We start from the raw sequence: 24,687 nt of genomic DNA, 5'->3' as shown, positions 1-24,687 counted from the left end.
ACACACGGTTTTGATTACACGTATATATAGTATATATAAAATTCAGAATAGAAATTAGAAATGTGTCAGAGAGACAACAACCTGACCATAGAACAGAAAACAGCGGAAGGTCACCAACAGGTCTTCATTGTAGCGAGAAATTCCAGTCCTTCAGCTGGCCCCTAAACAAATATATATACTAGTACAGTGATACTGAACTCTATACTAAACTCCCAATTGTACACAAGAAAGTAAAATTAAAATAATACAAGAAAGGCGCCAAAAATGCGGCTGGGTGGGTTGAACATGTTTATGATATCTCAACCCTCCCCATATACCTTAAGTCAATGTTGAAAAGTAAACGCATAACAATACGCACATTAAAATTCAGTTCAAGAGAAGTCTGAGTTTGATGTCAGAAGATGTAACCAAAGAAAATAAACAAAATTACAATAATACATAAATAAGAACATACTACTAGAAGTTAACTGACATGCCAACTCAAGGGGTTTAGTATCATACCATCATAACATATATGAGAAGAACATAACCCGTGTCATGACAACAACTGGTTTTTAAATAAATTTGTTAAGTTCCGATGCAAAGACCCTATAAGTGAATAAATATTAACGCCAAAATATGCAATCTTAAATTACCCGACAACAGTATCGTAACTATATTCCTTCTTGATAAGTATATTTAAAGGTTTTGTTAGCTTCTGAGGTGAATACTGACATGTTTGTGCTTTATAAAGAATATTTCCATAAAAAATGGATGTGAAATAACTGAACGTATAAGAAATCTGTATCATGAGCTATGTTTACGAATGATGACCTTATTTCTTATCCCAGGCATAGATTACCTTAGCCGTTATTGACACAACTTTTGTGAATTTTGGATCCTTAATGCTCTTAAATTTTGTACTCGTTTGGCTTTACAAATATTTTATATGAGCGTCACTGATGAGTCTTATGTAGACGAAACGCGCGTCTGGCGTACACAATTATAATCCTTGTTTCTTTGATAACTACTTACACAGGTGATAAAATTTAGTAAATAAAATTGAGAAAGAAATTTGGGAATGTGTCAAAGCGATAACAACCCGACCATAGAGCAGACAACAGCATAATATTTTGACTAGTTTGTGATATCGAAAACCCTGGTGTAATAATTGTAATACATAAGTGTCTATCGTTAAAATATAAAGCATTGTTACATACACGAGCGAGTCGTACTAGTTGCGATATATAAACACCGTAACGCGTCGCTAGTAAACTTAATTTGCGACCATCAAATCCCCAATTGATGCCGTCGGAGCTTAAAATACAATACAGTTATCTCCTAAATATAAATCAACATGCATGCATCTGAAACATCAAAGTATGTCACATCCTATTTTTTATGTATGTTATATACATAGCACAATTACATGAATAATGTAAGGAATAATTCGATACAAACGTTAACAGAATCTGCCTTTTTTCAGAAAATACCTGTTGCTTTGTTCTTGCTGACATGTCTGCATTTTCGTCGTCTTTCCCTTTTTGTTTTTGCTATGACGATGCCGGTTTTCGATTTTTGAATGTCCACTTAGTTTCATGTGTGTTTTCTTTCACTGCTCATTCAGTATTTTTTCAAATATTTAGTACGACTACCTGTGCGAAAAGTTAAATAACAAAATATTATAAACGGTAAGTCCCTTTACAAGAGGATAATTAAAAGCTAGGTTAAACTTATCTTTCGAGGATATCTTTAGTCCTAAAACCTTATTAAGCAAATTAACATTAAAGGATAGTAAACATATTGAAGTTGTCCAGTATAAAGTAGTTCATACTGATGATAAAGAGGAAACAATGTCGTCTTGCAATTCCATCCTTCAATATAAATGAAGATGAAACAAATATGCAGTTATGAGAGCTTTGACCCCATAAAAAAAAAGCAAATTCTGGCGAAAAACTAACGATACTACACATTGACTTAAACGTGATCAATTTAATATATGTTTGTGGTGGTTTTTTTTCTTCAACTGTGTAATGTCCTTTATGGGCAATGATCTGCCTTTGCTTGGAATGTCTCCAGCCGAAGTATTTAAACGCCTGTAAATATTTAACAAATCAAATAAAAATTCTACGCATCCGATAAAAAGACTTTTGATTTGCTTTTCAAAACTTCAGAGAACCAAAAAATAAAATATATAGGTCGATGATTATTAAACCATATGTTATAATACAAACTTTCTTGTCCCAGCCCATATCATTTGCCAACCGACATTACTGGTATACTGCCCCACTCATTTTTGTCTTCTAATGTAAAAATGTGTTCAGGTATAGCATGTATAAATTAATAACAAACGTACTCTTGTTAGATACTAGAAAAAGTAGGTTTGGATTAAAGATTTGGTATGAAAGACAGGAGGACATTATTAGTATATGTCATTTAACATTAACATGTATTTTGATCTTTTAAAAGTTAACCATATTAAATATATTTTGACCGATGTACATGACGGCGCATTACATGTTTTACATATTTTAGGAAGGCAGGCTTTTTCAATGCATCTACACAAATAATAAGGACGAAAAATAATCTTTTTTTTTTATTTCGAAAGTGTGGAAATGCTTTATTATCTTTATAATAAAAAATTCTGTTATTAAATTAATAAAATTCCTAGATTTATTGACAACTTTATGAATTTAAAATTTTAAGTATAAAAGGAAATCACAGCTCGACAAAGCTGTTGACCCTGTGTTCTATTTACTCTCTCGAAAAAAAAACATGTCTATTTATAGAACTTTACTTTTAATTTCGTTTTTCTTGTTCCGCCAGGTTTATAGTCAAATATACTGATGATAGTACATTCAGACAATTATTGACAAGTTATTAAAGCTATGCACATTTTGATAACATGTGGTTAAAAAAGGAAAGGGTCATACTTTCTAATTTTTTTAAATCCGGGTTATACTTAACTATTTTTGGACGATATTGACGGAATTCTAAATTTAGCAATTACACTTGAGTTTTGTTCAGCGCCGCTTGGGTGATTAGTGTAGATACTGTGACTCTTGGGCAGACAATTGCAAGACATATATTTTGCACTTTTCCATAAAATGTCTCAATGATTTTAGTAGGTAGTTGAAATGTAGTCATATCCTATTACATACCAGCTCCTTTGTTCTAACAGGGGTGATCTGAGCCGGATCACCCCTACCAAAACACACCAGTTTGAGTTTCTTTGTTCAATGGTTATGCATGCTTTCCTTTGTTCTGTAACATTTCGGCGGGAATGTCAAATCCACTATAAAACTTATAATGAATTATACGGAAAAGGCTATCTTCCAAAATTCACGTAGAAAAATCCAGTGTTTATACTGGGATTCGAACTCAAGACATTTAGCATATCAAGCCACGACATATACCACTACATCAGGACGACTGAATACGCACAAATAGTAATTTGACATACTTAAGGAAGCAAGATCTTTGTATAGTGGGGCAAGTTGTCGGACCTTTAATCTGTGGGGTTTAAAACTTTTTCGTTAATTAGTGAGTTTTTAGACTGATTGGTCAATTTGATTTTACATTTTTCAAAAGTAGAGCGAGTCGGTTAACAAGAGTAGGGGGATTTTTTTTTATAAAAGATATCATATAGTAATTATATAAAGTATATTGTAATGGTTGTGTGGCGTTCTAATCTAGATTTGATGAATTGTAAATGGTTTTTCGTCTAATCTAAATTTAAGCAGCTTGGATTTAAAATAGTTATCCCACTTGGACTTGGTGTGTCAGTGTTAGATCACCCTTTGGCGTCCGACCATCGGGGTGATCTTAAACTGACACACTGCGTCCTTGTGGGATAACTATTAAAAAATCAAAATTGAAATTGAGGTTACTGTTATAGTTGAACCTATAGTCATTGGACATAGACAACTACAGGACATAACTTTTTCTCCAGGGGGAAACATTTGGGTTTATAGTGGTTTTTGAAAATATCTACTTATTCTGACCTTATTAATGACAAGATGGTATTTTTCAACTATGGAATATATACCAGCTAAACATGCTAAACTATTTCTTTAAAATTAGAATGGAAAATGCACCTGACACATCAAAGCATGTTTTATTTTTGTTCGTAAAATTTTATGTTTACTGGTTGAATACCTAACACCTCAAAGAATTTTTTTTTATAATTTATTTAATTTATTTTTATTCAACGTTCCTATTACATATATTTTGGTCGATGTACACGATAGTATGTAATGCACCTGAAAATTATATTGGAATGTCGTTTCAATAGTTACAAACTTCTCTAAACATTTCTTAAATTATGATTTATCTATTTTTCGATAAGTTATCAATAATATTCACAAATATTCTCTGTAAATCTGAACCATGTCAGATACAACGTGCAGCACGCCTAGTCTCAGAACATCTGCAATATTTGTCATGTAGTTATCACACTTTGATAAATAAATAACAAAACAAAGTCTTAGATATGTAAGATGCTGGAAAAATATTTAAGCTATAGATGTTTTTCTTATTAATCTACAATATATTTGTAATCTCTTTGCCTTGTAAATAAAACTTACGTAAACATAACTTGAAGTATTTTCTGCAATCGTAATCAATTACTCCATTGAACAGTATGTTTCTCAATCTAGAAATAAAATGTTGATAAAAGAATAACTATTATTCCAAGAAAACTTTCAATGAGAGGATATAGAAAAGTATGTATCAACATTTTTAAAAACGAATAAGTATTTCTAGCATTAGAATACTATCCACAAAGTTGCTAAATTATAATCAGAAACATGTCAGGAAAAGGAAAGTATCAATCAAGGATGTGATTTTTTTTTACTAAAGATCAGGCTGTTTGTACTATCGGACTATAGAATCTTACTTTATCATTGTATCATTCATTATGGTAACTGATATTAAGGCTTGATTTGTCTTATATTTCACAAATCATCTGTCGTATCAAAAAGATTGTTCATGTTTTTTCACTGAAAAAGATTAAGCCTAATTATACCTGTAGGTTCCATATGCAAAGAAGACTTGCTACATATTCAAATGAGTATTCTCAGTAGTTCATACTTCAAAATAAGCATAAATAAAGGTGGTTCAAGATTTCATTTGAATGCTACAACGAACAAAGTAAGGTAAGTATACAACGAAAACTTTTAAAGGATCAAAAGGTAAATAAGTGCTTCGGGGCTTTTGTTCCTCTCCATCGGAAAGTTTTTGATTTATCGTTTAAGCAGTTTTTGTTGTAAAATTAGAAATCGACGAACCTATATTGGCAATAGCTATATATTTTCCTGAAAACAAAGCAAGACATCTTTTTTGACAATTATTTGAAATATAATTAGAATAAGGATCTAGCTTGGTGACTCAAAAGTCAACACATAATTACAGATAAATTAAGCAACGCACTACCGGTCATTTCTTTTATATATAGCTATTGAAAAATATGTGTCTTATCTTATGTATTTAGTTAGTTTAAACATATTTGACTGTCCAAAAACATTGAAAATAGGATTAGACACAAGTTTTGCAACTTAGAACGTCTTCTCCATGTATTTGTATGTGATTTTATGAAAGCTTTGTATAGGGCTCTTTACTTGGAAATACAATATTCATATTCGTATTCTATTTATAAAATCGTGGTTTTTGGTTTCTTATTGTTAGATATGGTTAACTCAGCACTATTTTTAATCATTATGGTTTTAACTCGTACACTAGTACAATTCAAAGAAAAATATAACTTCCTTAATTATTTTGTGATACAAGTCAATCGCAAATGATTTCAACTATTGATGCAGTTTCGTGAATAAATGTCCAAAGAAGAAGAAAGCACAGGAGATCATTTAAAAGATTAACAAAGAGACGTATATTGATGGTTGTTCTAACAGCCTTCAGCTTAAATATAGCAAGACAAAGAGTAAAAATCAAGATAAATTTAAAATGCTGAAATTGCTAATCAATTACTCCTTCAAATAGTAAATGCACCATTCACTTTGATCTGTAATTAATGTTTTTTATAAAAATGTGTGCAAGTAATTAAGGAAAACCATTAAAGGATATATACAAAATGAAATAGATGTGTGATTCCTGTTTTGATGTGAACGGTAAAGGTTTCTGAAACCAATCTTTATAAGGTACGTTCGAAACATGAAAGATTGAAACGTATGGCAAATATACAAAGCAGTGAGATCATCGTTTACGTTAACAATCTATTAGTTATCTTCGGCCTTTTTATATGTAATGATGATGTAACTTGTTTAATTATTTTCTAGTCTTTTTAAAGAGCCAGAGTCAAACAGTGTTGTAAATAACAAGAAATACCAAACTCGATGGAAAATTCAATACGAAAAGTCGTTCATTAAGTTGCAAAATCAAAATCAAAACAAAACAAAATCAAAATCAAAATCAAACGAATACAATAACAACTTCTGTGATTGAAGTTAAACTAAATGTTTAGGCTACTATCATTCTTTAGTTTTCCTTTACCAAGCGGTCAACTGCATCAATATATATGAAATTATTGATGGTGAAATAACTAGAAAAAATCATTTAGCTGACCAACTCCTCCAAAAATAACAGAAGAAAACGAGCTTTACAATGTTACAACAGATTTTGTCTAGTAATTTACCATTTTACCCATACTCATATATTATGGAATGGGTATTTTTATTTTGTATTGTTTTTGTTAATAAATTTACTTCAAGTAATGTAAAAAAAACCATTTCATGTATGTTTGCTTTTGCGATATGTTCTCCAAATCTTTATTTACAACAATGTTCAGTAGCACAATACATAAACAAATATGATGTCCTTAAGTTCGTGATACAAATATTAATAGAAGGGGTTGCAAAAGTAAATTTACAGATCCAATATTGATGGTTTGATGTTTAGACGAGTTGTATATAATACAGAATGTACACTGCTGGTGATCCGATGGATTAATCTGTTGTAGAGTTGGCACTGGCTCAGACGTATATAAATATATATAAACCAGAATGCAAAACATATAAAGGACTAGTTCAAGCGCAAAACAGTAAATTGATTATTAATTAATGTAAAACAGTTTCAGTGTCCTATTATGAACATTTACTTTCAATATTTGTCTTCAAGGGATTAAGAGGTTAACTTAAACTATAAGTCCAAAATATGCATCCAATATTATGACAAATAGTCCATAAAACACTCAACAGAAATCTAAAGATAAAGATATGTTTAACCCCACAAAAATGGAGATGAATTTACATGAATCGGAAAAAAGTTGGATTCAATAATACACAGGTAAAACATACAATGTTGATTATATCAAATAAAAGTCAATAATTGTATAAATAAGAAATGCATGTATTATTCAAACGATTCATGGAACAAATATGCGAAATAATATTTAAATGAGGCAAAAGTAGTTATTGTGAATTATTTCGGAATGTTCAGTCGCTAAGATTCATCAAATTCGAACTTAATTAGGCATTTCAACGATTTTGTCAATTCGATTGTCACTGGTGAATAGACGAAACATGCGTTCAAAATTATAAGCTTTGTGAATTATAATGTATCTTTGTTGAGTTTTTAAGAACCGAAGTTCTAATCCCGTAACTCGACAAAGAAGAGACAAACCACGGTAACAAACAATAACTGATCGAATGGATCTCCAAAAAGAGCGAGAGCGGATGTGGCGACAGGATAATCGTCTATGAAACAAACATCATATTACGGACAATATAGAATGAGTTTTTTCCTGTTAAAATTTTGATTAACCTTGTTGATGAATCAGAAAAAAATGATATTCAATGGTTGCATATGTTACATCAAACAGAATGACGGAAATTGTTCAGGGTCTGATAACATACTGGTAGTTCCTTGTTTGAACATTTTTTTTAAACATATTTATTTATAGTGGATTGGGAAACAAGTTTTGCAACTTATATTAATCCCTTTCCACTTTACGGGTGCGAGTGCTGCCTTGTAGCGGCATTAGCCTACTCTTTTTCGAAATCTACAAGGGTGTCTTTAACGTGCAAGAGATATGGCTCTCTCTTAACACGGGTCAGCCATTTATCGTCCCCTTCCGACGGACTATCATCGTTTCCTCAAGACCATACTTGCAAATGGTGTCAAGGGAGAGCCGAAAATTGAGTTCCTGAAATTTTCATCCCAGACGGGAATTTGAACATTATGTAAGACTTTCATGTATTTTAATAAAACGGTGATTTATATATTCACATTTTTTTTCAATTAAAACAGATTACCTAATTGAAACTTATTCTTTTGTTTTTGTAAAAGTTAGATTTCAATACTCATAATAGATCATGTTTCGTAGTGTACATCGTTATGTTAAACTACATTTTGAAGCAAGTGTGATTGTATCTTTCTTTTTGTCGAAAGATATTTTTGATAATGTATGCAATGATACTAAAATCATCAAATATACCAGCATGAAATACAAACTGTCAATAACAGTGAGTTGCTATCCCGTTCACAGTGTTCACGTTTTATTATAAGCAATGGAATTGTCAGAAATTACTTACGCTAATATTTCAACCAACACAACGAACAGTATCAGCACTACGGCATACTTTTACAGGGCCTTTTCTTCTAATGGTGTAACCGCTTCAAAAATAAATATAAACATCTGATTAGTTTCAGTACTTACTTATGACCTAATCAAGCAAGTGATTATATCAACCTAATGATATATTTAATCTTAATTTCTATCTCTTTTCACATATCATGGAAGGTGACCTATTACAGTGGCTTTTCCCTACCACTCATTACAGAGTAAGTGCTCCCCCCACCCCAGGAGTGTCTTTCCTGTGATTACTTCACGCGTTACATCAACACCCGTTCTCCTCTACAGATAGATGTTTAAATGTATTTGAAGTGATCTTTACAGAGAGAAACAGATATTTAAAAGGCACCTATGCAATCAATTATACAATAAAATACGGTTGATTCATGTAGCTTCATTCAGTTTATTTTATGTTCAAATATCGAATATACTTTCGGTTTGTATAATTGGTTAATATAACAGTAGAAAAAGATTATGAATATTAATTTTTTCAACATTGTTCTACGAAACAGAATAGGAGTTCACTTATTTAATCATATTTGAACTATTTGATAAATAAACAATGGCAATTCAAAACTTTAAAACAATTGCTGGTTATGTAACTTACGTGTGATAGGTTTAAAATCACTTCTAGGTGATAGGTGAAATATCACCAAAGATACTTATCAAAACATTTAAATGTGTCATCATTGTATTATTCATTTTTGTTTTATGTAAATTTAATACCATTTTTTCACATTTAATATTAAAAACTTAAAAAATATATATGGATTTTCTTTGTTTAACATGCTATCACTAAGGTTTATCGTATTTGTTTGGTTGTTGTTGCATACTTAATTGTTTATTTATAAATATACTACCGGTAAATTCAAATCGAGGTTTTCTTTAAATATGTATTTTAAATAAACTCATCATAGGTCATCATAGATACCAGGACTAAGTATCGCATATACGGCAGACGCGTGTTTCGTCTATAAAAGACTCATTAGTGACTCCCGAATAAAAAAAAAGTTAAAAGGCCAAATATAGTATGAAACTGAAGAATATTAAGGGCAAAAATTCCTAAAAGTGTTGCCAAATCAAGCTAAGGTAATCTATGCCTGAGGTAGAAAAATTTTGGTATTTCAAAAATTCCAAATTTTGTAAACAGTTAATTTATAAATATAACCATATCAATGATAATTCATGTCAGCACAAAAAATGCTGACTACTAGGCTTGTGATAACTCGGGGAAATAAGTCTCCACCAGCAGTGGCATCGAAACAGTGGTTGTAAATAAACTCACAATAGATACCAGGACTCAATTATTTTATACGTCAAAAGACTCATCAGTGACGCTCTGATTTAACTGTTTTCTTATATATAGACCAAATTCAAAAACACATGCGCAAAGCCAGTTTACCCTGTGACAAAAATCTGCAACTGTGGAAATCGTAGGTGATAAGTAACAAGGATCGGGCAAAATGTGTCTTTTTTTCGAAATCCTCAACTTAATAGTAGTGCTTAAAATGTACTAGTTTTGTCCTAAAAATTGAATTATTTGTATGCATAACTAATGCTAAGATTGAAAAAGCAGCGAAAATCCTATAAGGTTTAAAACAATTTTGCTCATGTTTGCATCTTTGTAGATCTTGTTTTGCTAATCATGTGTTGCTCCCTGATATTTTCAGAATTATAGATAAAAAGGTAAAAATTAAACTGGCTTTTCATTTACTCTCTAAGTTTTTTCAATAAGGATACAAATTGAGTGAAAAGTAAAATCACAAAAATACTGAAATTTGAGGAAAATTGAAAACGGAAAGTACAAAATCAAATGGAAAAATCAAATGATAAAACACATCAAACGAATGGACAACAACTATCATATTCTTGACTTGGTACAGACATTTTCAAATGTAAAAAACGGTGGATTGAACCTGGTTTTATAGCGCCAAGCCTCTCACTTGTATAACGGTCGCATCAAACTCCAGTATATTTACAACGATGCGTGAACAGAACAGGCATTGTAGGTAAATTTGTAAAAATATGGGTACAGCAGTCATCACTGTGTCACAATCTCAATCAGTAAATGGCATTAACCTATTTAGCTAGAATAAATTGTCATTAACTATTTTCTAAACCGTTTGTTTGAATACTTGTACATAAATCATTGTTTGAAAAGTTTCCAATCTTTCAGACTGATGTTACTAAGTGTGGGCTTGCATGGTACATGCAAAACAGGAGACGTTAAGCCCGCCGCTTGTCCCAAGTCATGAGGCTCTGGTCTTTTTTAGTCTTGTATCTTTTTTTATTTTTATTTTTGTTTATTAATATGTTTTGGAGTTTAGTATGATGTTCATTTTCACTGAACTAGTACTAAACTTGGGTTATGAACCAGCTGACGCCCGCCTCCAGGTTTGTGATGTTCTCGCTATGTTAATGAAGACCCATTGGTGGCTGTGTTCTGCTCTATGATTGGGTTATTGTTCCTCTGACATATTTTCATTCTCAATGTCATAAAAGACTATATAAGACTGTATATACAACTGAGTATAATCAATGGTCAGTTTTGTTAACTCTAAATGAAGCAAGCGTGATTGACTATGTCTTGATTTTCAAATATTTTTTTTATCATGCCGTTCAAGATTTTAGCCCTGACGAACATTTAATCTTTAGTAGAATTTAATGACCAATGTTAAACAGGATAAACCATAAAAGGCAAAATGTTTGACGAGTGGTTTGACTGCTCTCCTCTTGGCAGTTATTTTCTTGTTTAACTCATACAAATAAATGATTATACGTTTCATAACGAATGGAGTTAGTACCTAGATAAATATTTCATATTCATGCATGCATGGTGTCAAATGAAAATAAAATCGAAATATGTATGATGGAATTCTTCACATATATTATAAGTCTGGTACCTTTGATAACTATTGAAACTAATTATTAGCTTTGTTCACATTTCTGAGATTTGCTTCACTTTCGATTTTGGAATTATTTACACATAACATGCAAAATACATTTAAATTTTTTTTATTGTTAAACATTGTTTATTGCTCTGATTGTAGTAAGTAACAGGAAGATGAAATTGCTCAATGTATGTTCTGTGTTAAAAATTAAATCTTAGTTTATAATCAAACCTTTATAACAATGAGATGGCGCCTCGCTATTCACATACGTGCTCACATTCGATTCGTTGAAACACTTACCAACAAGTTCAAAGGTAAACGTTTTATCCAATCGACAGTATAAATATAGATTATTACTAAACCTATGATTACCCTTTTATCATATAGAGAATATATGTTTTTTTTTTCTTTTTCTTAAATTCTTATTTACTGCGATGATATACATATTTTGATATTTGTCATTTATTGTTGTGTTCAATGTGGTGATATTAATTTACGCTACAGGCCTGCAAATTCACACTTAGTAAAAATGTCAGAATTGGAATAAGGACACAATATAGATCTACATTTACAAAAACTTTGCTGATGGTGTCCTTTACCTAGTTGTGATATTTTTACGAAGTGTAAAGTCGGCCGATGCAGGTTCCCGGTACCACTCTGTTTGACAGTTATGCGATTCCGTTATAAAGGAGGGACGAAAGATACCAGAGGGACAGTCAAACTCATAAATAGATAAAAAAACTGACAACGCCATGGCTAAAAACGAAAAGGACAAACAGACAAACAATAGTACACATGACACAACATAGGAAACTAAAGAACAAACAACACGAACCCCACCAAAAACTAGGGGTGATCTCATGTGCTCCGGAAGGGTGAGCAGATCCGACTCCACATTTGGCACCCGTCGTGTTGCTTATGAGATAACAAATTCCGCAAATAGTCTAATCATAAACTGCTAGGTATCTTGATTTGTCTCTTCCTAATTGATTTGTGAGACTTGAACATCTGTAAACTACAGTGGCCTTGATTTACTAAAAAATAAGTTATATCAAATACACATGTCAAAATGTTTTTATAATGCACAAATATGAACGAATGCACTGTATCGATTCATGTATATCATTTGTATTGTAATCACTAAATTTTTGTATCCTTCGTCGGTCAAAAGAGGGACACAGTTGGTTCCAATGGTATGTCGATAATATTTGTAAAACACGTTCTCCAAACGTTACAAATATGTTTTTAGTATCCACATCTGATTCACGCCACCTCTAGAATAGGCAGTTTCACAATAACTTTGAAGCCCGGCTTCAGATTGCTGATACAATTGATGTTAATAATTAAGAATGAGGTTTCGTGCAGCACTTGTATGACCCATTGATAAACCGTTATTTATAGGGATACTTATGTAGTTTAGGTATCCAATACAGTGATGGAGATCCAGTTCTCATATTTGTCAGAAATTCAAAAGGAACATAGAACAGACCAGGATTTTCTTTTTAGTAAGTCGTGTAAGTGTCGTGGGGATATCTTTCTATCTATAAATTTATATCTTTTTGAATAAAGTGTTACTGTACAAACATGGTTTGGAATGACTCTGCCCTTTCTTAATTAAATGCCTGCTTGTTATCTAATCAGTTAGGGCAAGAGATAAACGGCAAAGGAATAAATTAAAACTTGAATTCGTGTTAAATCAAGAGTTGCTTAATGCTCTCATACAATCATGTGAAAGACAAATTTCCGCTTAAATTATCAGAACTTAACTAAAATAACAAATACCTGACGGATTGTACAATACGCCTGATAGAAGAACAAGCACACTCTACAAAAAGGTTACAGTCCAAACAGTATCAACTAGGGGCCCTACTGAGCATGTGAAGGTCATCTATGTCTATAGCATCTTCAACAATTGAGGCTCTCCAATATTGACTAGAATGGAATTTTGGACAAATATTGTTGATCATACAATGCTTATATACATTTTTTTTCTGTTAACAGTTCTCTCCTCTTTCGTCATTACTGTTTGTCATAAGCATACAAAAGGACCAGGTGAGCTACACAAGAGATGGATGAATCAAAGGGACATTCAAAACTCTTTTTTTAAGTTGAAGACAAACTGATTAAACCATGACAAACATCAAAACAAAAGAAAAAAAACCCAACTGAATACACTAAATAGCAGACTTGGGGTCAATTACATTGGAATGTAATTAATTCAATTTCACATTATATTGCAAAAGTGATCAATTACACTAATTACACATTACAAAGTTTTTGAAATGTAATTAAATAAATTACAATTACTTTACTAAATAACACATTACATTTCATCATAACTTTAAAAAATGTATATATCATTTATATATCGAATGTGTAAATATTCCTGTAAGCCTACAAAATAGTTTAAGCATTGCATTTGATCACCATTAGTATTTCAAAGGTTTCATCATTTAGTTTGTATCTCTCTGGTCGACATGAACTGATGTGGCAGGTATTGCTTGATTATAAAATAGGAGAGGGAATGTGTTCCTATTAAAACTTGCCAATACATTAAGGGGTAGTTGGACAACTCAGAAATGAAGCCATTAATTATATAAATTAAACATAATATAAATAAATAATTCATAAATTATTTTAAAAAATGTTTTTTTTTAACTTTACAATTATTCACAAGTATGCTTGTCATTTGATTGAAATTAATTTTTAGTTCAAACAATGTATAATGTCTAATTATTAGAAATATTGCTAATTAGATAAAATACTCGTAATAGTGGCAGTATCCCTAGGCTGTTTTATAAAACACATTTGACTCTAATTAATTGCCATTTGTTTTTACAGCTATAACCCTTTTGCATATATCAATTTGACAAAAAAAAAATACAATGTATGTGTAGTGATTTAAAATTATAAATGAACTGTCTAAGAAAGATTAACACATTTGTTTAACCATACAGGAGAGTTGTCTTATTGGCACTCACACCACATCTTCCTATATCTATTGATGGTATGTATATAAATGTTATCAATCTATTTAGATAAAAATCTTTTTTTTTAAACTGAAAAACACAGATATATGATTTCCACATTTATTTTTAAGTTATAAAACTATTTAGCAAATATTTCTTATGTCAAATAAAAAATATTTATATTACCACAATTTTTCATCATTAACACCATAAAAGTACATGTAATTGAAATGTAATTCAAAAGTGATTGAGCATTACATGCTTTTTTTCATTGTAATTAATTAAATTACCATTACAAGTAATTTAAAAAAAAGTTCAATTACATGAAATAAACAGCTGCGTCATGAGCGCATGATACGCCCGTCGTCTGGTGTGAAAGTTTTATGTAACAATCATAAATAGTTTCTAAGAAAGTTTTAAGCAATAACCATATATATTTTTTGAGATACAGCGGAACATATGACCACCCCTCTCCCTTTTTTTTACAAAATACTCAATAACTCAAAAATTAAATTTTGAATCATCACCATAAAGTATACAGATCTTTAGATTAATTAACACACACTTATATGAGAAGACAGGACGTAATATGTGACCAAATATATATAGATACCAATTCTAAAACACACACTTATATGAGAAGACAGCACGTAGTATGTGACCAAATATATATTGATACCAATTATAAACACACACACTTATATGAGAAGACAGCACGTAGTATGTGACCAAATATATGTCGATACCAATTTTAAACACACATTTATATGAGAAGACAGCATGTAATATCATGTGAACAAATATCTATAGATACCAATTCTTAATACACGCGCATGAGCAAAGGGAACGTAATAGGTGACCAAATATATATTGATACCAATTCTAAGCACACACATATATGAGCAGACAGCACGTAGTATGTATCTAAATATATATAGATACCAATTCTAAACACACACCTATATGAGCAGACAGCACGTTGTATGTGACCAAATAAATATAAATACCAATTCTTAATACACACATATGAGAAGACAGCATGTAATATGTGACCAAGTATATATCGATACCAATTCTGAATACACACATATATGAGCAGACAGCACGTAGTATGTGACCAAATATATATAGATACCAATTCTTAATACACGCACATGAGCAGAATGCACGTAATCTGTGACCAAATATATATAGATACCAATTCTTAATACACACATATGAGAAAACAGCATGTAATATGTGACCAAATATATATAAATACCAATTCTAAACACACACTTATATGAGCAGACAGCAATTAATCTGTGATTAAATATAAATTGATACAAATTCTAAAACACACACGTGAACAGACTGCTCGTAATATGTGACCAAATATATATAGATATCAATTCCAAATACACGGACATGAGCAGAGAGAACGTTATATGTGACCAAATATATATTGATACTAATTTTAAACACAAACATATATGAACAGACAGCATGCAGTATGTGACCAAATATATATAGCTACTATTTCTAAACACACACATATATGAGATGACAGCACGTATACATATGTAGTATGTGACTAAATATATATCGATACCAATTCTAAATACACGCACATGAGCAGAGACAACAAAATATGTAACCAAATATAAATTGATACAAATTCTAATCACACACATGAACAGAAATCATATTATTTATGTCCAAATATAAATTGATACCTATTTTTAACACTCACATGAGCAAGACAGCGCTTAATCTGTGACTAAATCTAAATAAATACCAATTTTAAACACACACACATGAACAGACAGAACAAAATATATGACCAAATATCAATGAATACTAGTTCTAAACACACACATGAGCAGACAGCATGTAATCTGTGATTAATCATGAATTAATTCCAATTCTGAACACTCACATGAACAGACAGCACATAATCTTTGACCAAATATAAATTGATAACATTTCTAAACAGACACAAGAGCAGACAGCCCATAATATGTGACCAAATACAAATTGATAATATTTATAAACACACACAAGAGCAGACAACACATAATCTGTGACCAATTATAAATGATAATATTTCTAAACACACACAAGAGCAGACAACACATAATCTGTGACCAAATATAAATTGATAATATTTCTAAACACACACAAGAGCAGACAACACATAATATGTGACCAATTATAAATTGATAATATTTATAAACACACACAAGAGCAGACAACACATAATCTGTCACCAATTATACATTGATAATATTTCTAAACACACACAAGAGCAGACAACACATAATCTGTGACCAATTATAAATTGATAACATTTCTAAACACACACAAGAGCAGACAGCACATAATTAAATGAACAATTATAAATTAATAACATTTCTAAACACACACAAGAGCAGACAGCACATAATTAAATGAACAAATATAAATTAATAACATTTCTAAACACACATATGAGTAGACAGCCTGTTATCTGTGACAAATACAAACTAATTCAATTATAAATACACACATGAACAGACAACTGGTAATACGTAACCAAATATAAACTAATACAATTATAAATACACACAGGAACAGACAATTGGTAATACGTAACCAAATATAAACTAATACAATTATAAATACACACATGAACAGACAATTGATGTTCATATGATGAAATCATAATCTTTCAGTCAGTTTAATTGAAGTCTGGAGCTGGCATGTCAGTTAACTGCTAGTAGTCTGTTGTTATTTATGTACTATTGTCATTTTGTTTATTTTCTTTGGTTACATCTTCTGACATCAGACTCGGACTTCTCTTGAACTGAATTGTAATGTGCGTATTGTTATGCTTTTACTTTTCTACATTGGTTAGAGGTATAGGGGGAGGGTTGAGATCTCACAAACATGTTTAACCCCGCCGCATTTTTGCGCCTGTCCCAAGTCAGGAGCCTCTGGCATTTGTTAGTCTTGTATTATTTAAATTTTAGTTTCTTGTGTACAATTTGGAAATTAGTATGGCGTTCATTATCACTGAACTAGTATATATCTGTTTAGGGGCCAGCTGAAGGACGCCTCCGGGTGCGGGAATTTCTCGCTACATTGAAGACCTGTTGGTGACCTTCTGCTGTTGTTTTTTTTTTTTATTTGGTCGGGTTGTTGTCTCTTTGACACATTCCCCATTTCCATTCTCAATTTTAATTGGAAATACGTAACCAAATATAAACTGATACAATTATAAATACACACATGAACAGACAATTGGTAATACGTAACCAAATATAAACTAATACAATTATAAATACACACATGAACAGACAACTGGTAATACGTAACCAAATATAAACTGATACAATTATAAATACACACATGAACAGACAATTGGTAATACGTAACCAAATATAAACTAATACAATTATAAATACACACATGAACAGACAACTGGTAATACGTAACCAAATATAAACTAATACAATTATAAATACACACATGAACAGACAACTGGTAATACGTAACCAAATATAAACTGATACAATTATAAATACACACATGAACAGACAATTGGTAATACGTAACCAAATATAAACTAATACAATTATAAATACACACATGAACAGACAACTGGTAATACGTAACCAAATATAAACTAATACAATTATAAATACACACATGAACAGACAACTGGTAATATGTAACCAAATATAAACTGATACAATTATGAACACACACATGAACAGACAATTGGTAATACGTAACCAAATATAAACTAATACAATTATAAATACACACATGAACAGACAACTGGTAATACGTAACCAAATATAATCTGATACAATTATAAATACACACATGAACAAACAATTGGTAATACGTAACCAAATATAAACTAATACAATTATAAATACACACATGAACAGACAACTGGTAATATGTAACCAAATATAAACTAATACAATTATAAATACACACATGAACAGACAATTGGAAATACGTAACCAAATATAAACTAATACAATTATAAATACACACATGAACAGACAACTGGTAATACGTAACCAAATATAAACTAATACAATTATAAATACACACATGAACAGACAACTGGTAATACGTAACCAAATATAAACTTATACAATTATAAATACACACATGAACAGACAACTGGTAATATGTAACCAAATATAAACACACACATGAGCAGACAGCACATAATATATGACCAAATATAAATTGAACATATTTCTAAACATTCCCATGAAAATACAGCATGTAATCGGAGATGAGGCAACATCTGATACTAACACTAAATCCTAAATACACATACACTAACAGACAACACGTAATCTGAGACCGATAATAAATTTATTCCAATTCTAAATATCAAGGTAAGCTCGATATGAAAGAAATGCAAGCTATGCTATATAGTGTCAGCTGGCAGATATATACTCCATATGAAATTGCTGCTGATATTTTGCTATATAGAAATGGGAATTTCACAATTTGGAAGTTGAAATCATCTCTTCTGTCATTAAACTTCTGGCTTTATGGTATGGACTTTGCTCATTGTTGAAGGCCGTATGGTGACCTATAGTTGTTAATGTTTGTGTAATTTTGGTCTTTTGTGGATAGTTGTCTCATTGGCAATTATACCACATCTTCTTTTTTATATTTGTTCTCAACCGACCAAAATTGTTGCTCTTGATGAGTTTTTAATGACAGAAATGTGATGTCTTGATTGATTCCTTTTGAGCTTCAGTTGGGTCTGGGTCCGCTGGGATACAGCAGACACCTCAACAAGGTATTGGCATACATGTAAAAATAGCCTAGCAATGTCACTGGTTCAACAAAACTGATTTCCACCATAAAACTTACATATAGAAATAAATTTTTAAAAGTGCCAGTCTTTCTAAGAATCAGGAAATTTGGTCATAGCAGAAATAAACTGTTCTATTTTAGAGTTTATAACACATATCCTGATTTAGAAATGGTAGGTCTTTCATTTCTGTGTGTGTGGTAATCCACCAAATCTCTAGATAAATGTGGCATAACGTTTCTGCCTTTTTGCCATCGTATGTGACGTCAATTTTTTTTAATTACGTTGACGCCTGGACTGATTCGGATGTGTGTCTATTTTGTGATAAACTCGGGTTTAGTTTTCTGTTAGTTTTCTGTAATTAGTTAATACAGTTTCATTATGTATATCTCTTTCATATTCATTTGTTAAAATTTACTGTTTGCAATAGCATTAAGTGTTCTATATAATAAGGATGTTCTTATCCCATGCATAAAAACAATGCCGTATTTGTCAAAACCTTTTCAACTTTTGATCTTCAGTGCTGTACAACTTTGTACCTTTTTCACGTTCGATCTTTTATATCTAGGCGTTATGTATTCAGGTTAAGTTTTCTGTAATTAGTTAATACTTCAGTTTCTTTGTGTATATCTCTTTCATATTCATTTGATAAAATTTACTGTTTGCAATAGCATGAATTGTTCTATATAATAAGAATGTTCTTATCCCGGGCATAAAAAACATGCCGTATTTGGCGAACCTTTTCAACTTTTGATCTTCAGTGCTGTACAACTTTGTACTTTTTTCACTTTCGATCTTTTATATCTGGGCGTCACTGGTGAGTCTTGTGTGGACAAGGCGCGTTTTTGGCGTATTGAATTTTAAACCTGATGCTTTTTGTTATCTATTAATCATGTTTTTCTTTGTCTAATATGTTCTCCTATTTATTTGTATTGTAGTCCTGTAATATTATGTTGTCATTTCAATGTTATGTTTAACTTTGCCATTAAAGTGCGAGGTTTGGCATGCCATAAAACCAGGTTCAACCCACCACTTTTATTCCCCTTTAAAAGTGTCCTGTACCAAGTCAGGAAGATGGTCATTGTTATATTATTGTTCGTTTCTCTGTGTGTTGCATTTTAACGTTGAGTCGTTTGTGTTTTCTCTTATTTTTGAGATATTGAGATAAGACGTGGCACGGTACTTGTCTATCCCAAATTCATGTTATATTTGTTATTCTCATGGTGTTTTGTCTGATGCTTGGTCCATTTCGGTGTTGTGTCGTTGTCCTCCTCTTATATTTAATGCGCTTCGCTCGGTTTTGGTTTGTTACCCCAATTTTGTTTTTTGTCCATGGATTTATGAGTTTTGAACAGCGGTATACTACTGTTGCCTTTATTTGGTTAGAATGATAGCAAATTATTGAGTTAGCTCCTCTTCAATGTTCATGCCAGTGCACTTCAACTGAATTATATCTAATGATACCAAAACAAGCAAAGGAAAAAAAAACATTAAACTGATATCATCTTTTTTTTAACTAAAACTAAAATTGAGCAGATTTTTGACTGTATCGTTTTCACCACTTTGACACTGTTTGATTGTCGTGCAGAGTTGCACTTAAAACCAAATATTTCTATAAAAAATATATATGAAATTAAATTTTGAAGATATTTGTTTCTAATCTGAGAAAATTTCAGAAAATTCTCTTATATATAAATTATGTATAAATACTTGAAAGTGACCAGGAGTAGCAACTTATAATAGTCCATAAAGACAGTGCATATATATAAAAGACAAAACATGGAATTTATTCATTTTTATTGATATTTTCTAATACTTCCTATATCTGAATACAGACTTTATGATATAACAAACATAATAGGAAATAAACAACAGGTTGAGGATCCAAATTTATCATATACAGACTAGAGCTAAATGTATCTTGCAATTGAAAAACAATCTAATGATATCCTGAAGCTAAGTTTTTAATCCAATAATGGATAAATGAAAAGCACCGACTATTATGGCAATGGAAATTATTTTCTGTAGTTTTTAAATGTACTAATTTAAATTAACAATATAAAATCCTTTAAAAACAAATCACATTATCATTGTTATAAAACTAGCATATCTAAAATCAGGGGGAAAAACTTAATAACAGACATTAACACACTCATAACATTGGTATAAAAAGTAAGTTAACATGATTATTCCTATACAGTAAAAAATGGCAATATCAAGTTAAAGAACTTTTTTTTAACCATAAAGAATACAAAGATAAGTATAAACTAAGTTTTTAAAGTCATGCAAGTAAACTTTGCAGTTATGCTGCCACAAAAGTATCAAAATATAAAAAAATACTTAATACAATCTTTGCTGTAGTTATATATCGTGGCACTTCTTATTTTACAATCTTTATATAAACAGTATCTGTTGATTTATAACAACATTTATTTTCAAATAATTCAAATTATTCCTACATATTTTGATTTAGTTTAAGCAGAGTTCAATATTTAAATTTAACAGAGTTTGATAAATACACATTTGCAGTCTTTTAACAGAGTGGCGAACATCCTTAAGAATTCTTTTGTGGAATCTTGACAACAACCTGAAAGAAACAAAATACATTTCATTTGTACATAGTTTACTAAATGAGAAATTTATAACAAGAATGTGTCCACAGTACACGGATGCCCCATTCACAATATCATTTTCTATGTTTAGTGGACCGTGAAATTGGAATAAAATCTCTAATTTGTCATTTAAATTAGAATGATCATAGCATAGGGAAAATGTATACTAAGTATCAAGTTGCTTGGACCTCAACTTCATCAAAAACTACCTTGACTAAAAACTTTATCCTGAAATTTTCACTATCTATTGAAATAGAGGTCAAACAAAAGATCATATCATAAGGCACATGTGTACCAAGTCTCAAGTTGATTGGACTTCAACTTCATCAAAAACTACCTTGACCAAAAACTTTAGCCTGAAGCAGGACAGATAGACAAATGGATGAATAGACAGATGGACAAACAGACAGATGGACAAACAGACCAGAAAACATAATGCCCCTCTTCTATCATAGGGGGGGGCATAAAAACAGTACTATCCCCATGTTTAGAGGCCAGCTGAAGCCCACCTAAGGGTATTGGATTTTCTTGCTGCGTTTAAGACCCATGGGAGGTCTTAAGCTGTTTGCTTGCTCTTTGACACATTGTTGTTTCCATTCTATGTTGAAAATTCTCATGAAAGATATTCCTTTGATACCAAACTTTGTTGATGCTGGAAGCCACATAATTCATTGCAACTCGACAGTGGTGATATAAATGAATTACTTTAAATCTATAAAAATATGACTCCTCAAGTAGGCCAATTTTCTCCAAGCAATACTAAATTTTAAAGTAGTACATTGTTACCACAAATCAAAGCACATCCACATCAAACTTCCAGTGGAATTAGTTCATAAAATATAAAGTGACTTATGCATTATAAGTATTACTGTGGATTCATTTATTTTCGTGGGTATCAATGTTCGTGGATTGCTGAAAACTTGCATATTCGAGGATATTTGATTTCGTGGTTTAGCCAGTCTCCGTATACAAAGCCTTTTGAAAATACGACATTCGTTGGACATTTGAATTCGTGGTTCACCTATAACCACGAAATCCACGAAAATTGGTATACAACGAATACTAATGAATCCACAGTATCAAGATTCAGAAACTAGTTAATGTGAATAAATAACTGTTCAATTTGTTAAATCTTTATCAGATTTGGAATGTGAGTATAAATTAAAACATGCTTTTCTTTCCCTCCTGTACTGTTGACAGTATTATTTGTAATTTGTTTGTTCAATGCTTCATATTTTTCATAAAATAGAAAACCTGTGTTTAAAGGTAGTCCTTTGGAATAGAGAATGTGAACTTATAAGAAAGTGTCACCTTTGAATTGAGGGTCAGTATGTACAGATATTGATCACCAGGACAATTGGAGGGTGACCTGACAAGTTTTCCCTTAAGAGAGATGACCTTTAAAGCAGGTTTGACCATATTCCTGACGTAAATTGAAATGAAGTAATATAAAAAGAAAGATGTGGTATGATTGCCAATGAGACAACTATCCACAAAAGACCAAAATGACACAAACATTAACAACTATAGGTCACCGTACCGCCTTCAACAATGAGCAAAGCCCATACTTCATAGTCAGCTATAAAACGCCCCGATAAGGCAATGTAAAACAATTAAAACGTATGTATGATATTGTTTCCCTCCATTACAGATATATAACACTTACATTCTTCACTTCATAGTACTGTGTTATTCCATATTCTCCCCTGTAATGGTAAAAACAAGTTTTATCAGACTCAACAAACATTAAACAGATATATATTGCTAACAGTCCATCTAAATGGTTGTCATTAACCTTTACCTATTGATCTCATTCATCAATTATTACTACTATGATCTATTTGGAGATAAGTATACATGTATGACTGTGCATTGATTTATTTTCGTGGGTACCAACTTTCTAGGACTAATAAAAACTACATTTTCATGAATATCTAATTTTACGGTTTTACCATATTTATATTTATTCCTATATAGAAATTTTACTTACAATTCTCTCCCAAGTCCAGACATTTTAAATCCTCCGAACGGAGCCTGGGCACTGACTACATTGTAACAATTTATCCTGAAATTAATAAAAAAAAATCCGTTATTATTGTGATATAATAAAACAGCATACATTAATTTTACCTGCAATATATTCCATTAGAATTTTCTTACACAAAAAGTAAAAATATTGAAATATATTCCTCATCATTATCATATAGATGTCTGTAAATAAATGCTATAACTGTAGACATTTTAAAACATCTTATAAAGAAAAATCAAGTTTGATTTGTAATTGCGTTTAAAAACTTTAAAATAATCTGTCTTACATATGTTGTTGATTTTTCAATGTATAAAAAAACACAATATTTTAATTTAATGCATTAATTTAAATAAAATTAAAAATACGTTCTGTTGAAAAATAATGAGTTATCTCTCCTTTGTTCAGACTTATGAATAGTCTGTGTCGGTTACCTGAATCTTGAACAATGGCCACATTTAGGTAAAAATCATCATTTTGAAAGGGCAATAACTCTACAAAGAGTTAAAACTTACAATTTCAGTTGTACAAATGTAAATATAAACTTTCAAAAGGCAAGCAGATGCTCCGCAGAGCGCAGCTTTATACGACCGCAGAGGTTGAACCCTGAATGGTTGGGGCAAGTATGATTCAGCTCTAAATTTGGATTGTGATTAAATAGTTGACACAGCATAGGTTTCTGACACAGAATGAATGTGGTCTAATAAACTTAAAATGTTTGTTTGGCCTTTGAGCAATTCACTATGCTGTTGAATATTAATCCTCTCAAAAAAATGTTTGAAGAAATTTTCTTTTTATTTATGAAATTTC

General features: G+C 31.1%; 2 protein-coding genes across 5 annotated transcripts in view; both read right to left on the bottom strand.

Moving 5' to 3' along the window:
• The window catches only part of LOC134716409 (uncharacterized), a 30,107-nt gene extending 20,872 nt beyond the window's left edge, over positions 1–9,235 (bottom strand). The window contains exons 1-4 of one of the 3 annotated variants that reach the window (XM_063579397.1): positions 9,174–9,212; positions 8,526–8,607; positions 4,566–4,633; positions 1,473–1,634 (exon numbers count right to left, since the gene is read on the bottom strand). The gene's annotated coding sequence lies outside the window, so the exon portion shown is untranslated. Of the gene's footprint in view, positions 1–1,472; positions 1,635–4,565; positions 4,634–8,441; positions 8,492–8,525; positions 8,608–9,173 lie in introns of those variants that run through there. The other 2 variants (XM_063579398.1, XM_063579399.1) reach the window with 2 other exon arrangements.
• Positions 9,236–21,021: 11,786 nt separating this feature from the next.
• LOC134716408 (retinal dehydrogenase 2-like) overlaps positions 21,022–24,687 on the bottom strand; it is a 38,530-nt gene continuing 34,864 nt past the window's right edge. Inside the window, exons 12-14 of one of the 2 annotated variants that reach the window (XM_063579396.1) lie at positions 23,842–23,916; positions 23,518–23,557; positions 21,022–21,826 (exon numbers count right to left, since the gene is read on the bottom strand). In XM_063579396.1, the coding sequence (XP_063435466.1) occupies positions 21,794–21,826; positions 23,518–23,557; positions 23,842–23,916 (148 nt within the window). In that variant the 3' untranslated portion in view covers positions 21,022–21,793. The remainder of the gene's footprint in view (positions 21,827–23,517; positions 23,558–23,841; positions 23,917–24,687) is intronic. The other variant, XR_010106881.1, reaches the window with a different exon arrangement.

Source organism: Mytilus trossulus, chromosome 4 (genome assembly GCF_036588685.1).
Source record: "Mytilus trossulus isolate FHL-02 chromosome 4, PNRI_Mtr1.1.1.hap1, whole genome shotgun sequence".
Lineage (NCBI taxonomy): Eukaryota > Metazoa > Mollusca > Bivalvia > Mytilida > Mytilidae > Mytilus > Mytilus trossulus.
This window is presented reverse-complemented; position numbering and strand designations above follow the sequence as displayed.